Source organism: Telmatherina bonti (genome assembly GCF_933228915.1).
Source record: "Telmatherina bonti genome assembly, chromosome: 8".
Lineage (NCBI taxonomy): Eukaryota > Metazoa > Chordata > Actinopteri > Atheriniformes > Telmatherinidae > Telmatherina > Telmatherina bonti.
Window position 1 is genome coordinate 19,102,954 of NC_136626.1, and position 4,533 is coordinate 19,107,486.

Consider the following 4,533-nt stretch of genomic DNA (forward strand, 5'->3'; position numbering starts at 1 on the left):
TAAGCCAAGGTTAATAAACATTCCCATATCAAAACTAAATATTGTATACATTTCAATTCAGGTCAATCAAATAATCCTTTGTGAACTTGGGTCTTCAAGTGTAGCATGCCCCTTTTAACAACTTCCCCCATCCCAAACACACCCCCACACCTACGCACACACGATTGCTTTGCCTCAAACAAGTCCAGCCTACTTCCTCTCACTAGAACACAACATAGGAGCACAAATGCATTGTCGACAATTGAGGATCTTCATCTGCTATGAAGGGTTCTGTGAGTGTTTTTATGTTTCTCCTGATGAGACTGTGGGCACCTTGAAGCAGATGGTGAAGGTAACAGAAGTAAATTTTGACTTAGACACTCCACTGAATATAGACAAATGCATTTTTATAATAGTTGAAATTATTTGTGTCCACAAGTGGGGCAATGGATGGATGCATTTATTATTCATTTGGGTTAATATTGCTTACAAATGTAAGATGTACAGTCCACAACATTGACTTGAGATGTAAAAGACTTTTATATAACTCTAGTACAAAACTTTATTTTATGTGTCATGAAAGATTAATTCATTCTTTTAATAAAACATGAAACTTTGAAGATACTTGTTTCTTGGTCAGCTTCGTGACATCCTTTTCTGCTCTGGTTTTCTCTGCAGGATTACTTTCTGGTGAAATTATCCAATAACGAGTGGGTCCGACAGTACCTGGAGCTGAACTATGGTGGTGCAGCACTGCAGGATAGCTGGGCACTGTGTGACATAGGCATCACACGTGGAAGTACCATCCAATGCCTGATAAAGGTATTAAAAGCGAGATTTGAAGGAAAACTACAATCATTGATAGAATCAGCAACTGATGTAGATTAAGAAAGAATGTTCATCTTTCCTTTAAGGTTCACCAATTGCTTTACATTTCTGTTTTTAATATACTTTTTTTTTTAAACATATACTGTAGTTTCAGCACTGGGTTGGCAGTTAATTGTGAAGAAAATATAAGTTTTGAAATGTTGTTACTGCAGCTTTTTTAAAACCACTTTGGATATTTTATGATGCTTCTTTTCTTTTTCTGGGATCCCAAAGGTTGTTGAATTTCAAAGAGACAAGAAGTCATGTGTGTCTAAGTTTAAGATCCTTAGCATGCAGCAACCTACAATTCACACCCTAGACAGTTGTGATACTTTGTGAAATGTTAATGAAAACAGCCTGCAGTGATTTACAAAACAATTTCTGAATGATATTACTCAGCATGAAGCTGTGAGGACTGCACACTGCATTCATTACAACAGCATTGAAGACCCTAATTACTAGACTGATCTAGCTTCAGTCTGGACTTCTCAAAAACTGAAAACATTTGGTGCTTTATGAATTGCAAAATATGACAAGAAAGACCCAGGGTAGTTGAGAGCTGCTAAAATTAAACAAGAATTGGACAACATTACTTTCCCAAAAGTTCAGCAAGGGTGCTACATAGCGCTTAACACTCTGCTTGTTTTGGTTTTCTATGTTTGTTTTTGTAATAGCTCAGTTCAAAATTGTAATTTCCCCCCTTACACAGCCAATGAAAACAGAAAAAAAACAAAAACAAATAAGTTCACAAAAACTAGGACTTTTAAAGTTTTAATTATTTTTTTTTTCTTTTACTTTTAAAACATCAGCTGGTGGCACAAGTTTAATGTTCAGGTGATTAAATACTTAGAATTATAAGATGTTACTGGTATAATTCAGTAATTCATCAACTGCTGCTGCATTTTTTTGTCACATTAAGCTATTTTGTTTACTTTTCAGAGTGAAACAAGGCCCATGGTGAATGTTTTCAATACTGTGACAGGACAAACCTTACCAATGGTAGGAAATGAGTCTGTGCTTCATACGTCTGTGGCCAAACTGAAAACCATGGTGTCTGTGCAAAGTAGTCTTCCAGTCAGTGCATTTATTCTCAGCACACCTGCTGGTGTTCAACTCTATGACTGTAACTGGTTGAAGGACTATGACATCAAAATTGGTATGACTGGTTGTATTTCTCAGCTGCGTTTCTATCCTTGTTTCATAGTACTGCGTAGCTCCATAGTAACACTATAATGATTTCTAAAGCACTATACTTACATAATGATCTGCATTTATTAATTAGTCTCACCCTTGGTAAACAAATAAATACCAGTAAAAACAAACAAACAAAAAATAAATAAAAACATATATATATATATATATAAAAAAATGCAGGTGCCGTTCTCCTTTTGGACACGTGGGATGGGTGGGTGGAGTTCCTACGAGGTTGCCTCCAAGGCAACAGACTGACTGTCCAGAGTCATCTGTCAGAGGAAGAAGCAGAAATGAGGTGAGAAACTTATATTTGCTTTTTGTATTGTGACACATAGATTATTTGTACGGTTGGCAACATTTCATCCAGTTTATGTCAGGTCAACTTTCTTTGCTTTTTTTAAGGTTTCAGCTGCAGGTTGCACTGTACATTGCTGCATCTTTAGGCCACCTGGACCTGGCTAGCTGGCTGCTGGAAATGGGGGTTCCTGCTGAGGAATCAGTTGGAGTTCATCCATACCGCCAGTGGTGCCAACAGAGTGCCCACCAGGATGCCAACAAGTGTCCCATTCACATAGCTGCAGAGAACAATCAGCTCCTCATCATCAAACTCTTTGTCACTAAGAACTTTGCTAACTTGGCTAGAAGGGACCCTGCAGGCCGTGACCCTTTGAAAATTGCCATTCAGCATGGTCACAGACAATGTGTATGCTACTTAGCCAACAAGTTATGCTCAGTAGTGCCTCTGTTTGATGGATCTCTGCCCATGCGTGTCTACCTCCAGATAAAATGCTGGGCAAGTTTGGGGAAAAAGAGAGCTGCATCTAGTTGGTACCAATACATTGGTGCAGCATTCAAAGCCCGGATGGGAAATAAAATGCAAGTGGATGGCTTCAACCAGCTAGGGCTCTCTTATAAATTCAAGGAAGATGGGACCAAATCAAAACATGGCATGAAGGCCAAAGCTTTGCCGCCTTTACTTCCCATCAGCAAACTAAATTCAAAATCCTATCTCCCCTCTGAAAAAACAGCACATGCTTTACCCTGCATGCAGCTGGAGAAAGAGTTGCAGAAATGTATGATGACCACAGGAAGTGGTCTGTCGGATAAAATCGAAGGTGGAAACAGCAAACTTTACCAAGGTGAATTTGTTCTCCCAGAACTCCTCAGAGAAAAAAATTCAACCCTGTTTGCTGATACGTCAATGAAATCCTCGCATGTTCTGAGGTCTTCCTACCACTGGGGCCAAACACAGAGAGAGAACGCTTCATACTGCTTAACCATAGCCAGGTTACTGCCCTTTGACCCATACATCTTCACATGTAAACAAACAAATACACACACCCTGATGGGTCTAATCAATAAATTAATCAAAACTTCATTTATAGACCACTTCCACATACCATAAGGTAATCAAAGTGGTGTGTAGGTAAAAAATTCAATTCAATTCAATTCAATTAAACTTTATTTATATAGCGTCAAATCACGGCAATGCCATCTCAAGACGCTTTACAGACAGAGGGGAAAACATAATGAAGGCCAATTCATAATAGCCTATATAAGGAAACCAACAGATTGAGTTGAGTCCAACTCAATCTCCCATCCTGAGCAAGCACACTGGCAACAGTGGGAAGGAAAACACTCCCTTTTAACAGGAAGGAAACCTCCGGCAGAACCTGGCTCAGGACAGGCAGCCATCTGCCTCTGCTGTGTGGGGGGAAGAGGACAGAAAGACAACAGACAACAGGAACTGCTACTCCCGGCCAGGGAGACCTGCTGAGACTGGAGACATACATGTTAATGATGCAACACTGTTATGGGGGGGGGGGGGGGGGGGGTAAAAGAAAGAGATAAAGAGAAAAAGAAAGAAGCTCAGTGTATCAGGAAATGTCCCTCAGCAGTCTAAACCTATAGCAGCATAACTAAGGGATGCTAACCATCCCTAGCTATAGGACTTATCAAAAAGATAAGTCTTCAGCCTAGTCTTAAAGGTGGGGAGGGTGTCTGCTTCCCTAACACTAACTGGGAGCTTATTCCATAAGAGAGGGGTCTGATAACCAAAGGCTCTGCCTCCTGCTCGGCTCTTTGAGACTCTAGGAACCACAAGTAAGCCTGCAGTCTGCGAACGAAGTACTCTGCTTGGTATATAAGGAACAATGAGGTCTTTGATATATAGTGGTGCCTGGTTGTGGAGGGCTTTATATGTAAGGAGAAGGATTTTAAATTATATTCTAGATTCAACAGGCAGCCAATGAAGAGAGGCTAAAACTGGAGAAATATGATCTCTCATGCTGGTTCTGGTCAGGACTCTGGCTGCAGAATTCTGGATCAGCTGAAGGGTTTTCAGGGCATGTTTAGGACAGCCCAGTAATAGAGAGTTACAGTAATCTAGTCTCGAAGTAACAAAAGCGTGAACCAGTTTTTCTGCATCACTCTGAGACAGAATGTCCCTAATTTTGGCTATATTACGTAAATGAAAGAAGGCTGTTTTAGTAA

General features: G+C 40.0%; 1 protein-coding gene across 1 annotated transcript; it reads left to right on the forward strand.

Moving 5' to 3' along the window:
• Positions 1–226: 226 nt before the first annotated feature.
• LOC306759863 (protein ANKUB1-like) lies at positions 227–3,317 on the forward strand (the record flags this gene model as incomplete). Its single annotated transcript, XM_079245610.1, has 6 exons — positions 227–331; positions 658–801; positions 1,786–2,002; positions 2,221–2,335; positions 2,443–3,179; positions 3,265–3,317. The coding sequence occupies 6 exons, from the start codon at positions 227–229 to the stop codon at positions 3,315–3,317; spliced, it is 1,371 nt and encodes a 456-aa protein (XP_079101736.1).
• Positions 3,318–4,533: the final 1,216 nt, after the last annotated feature.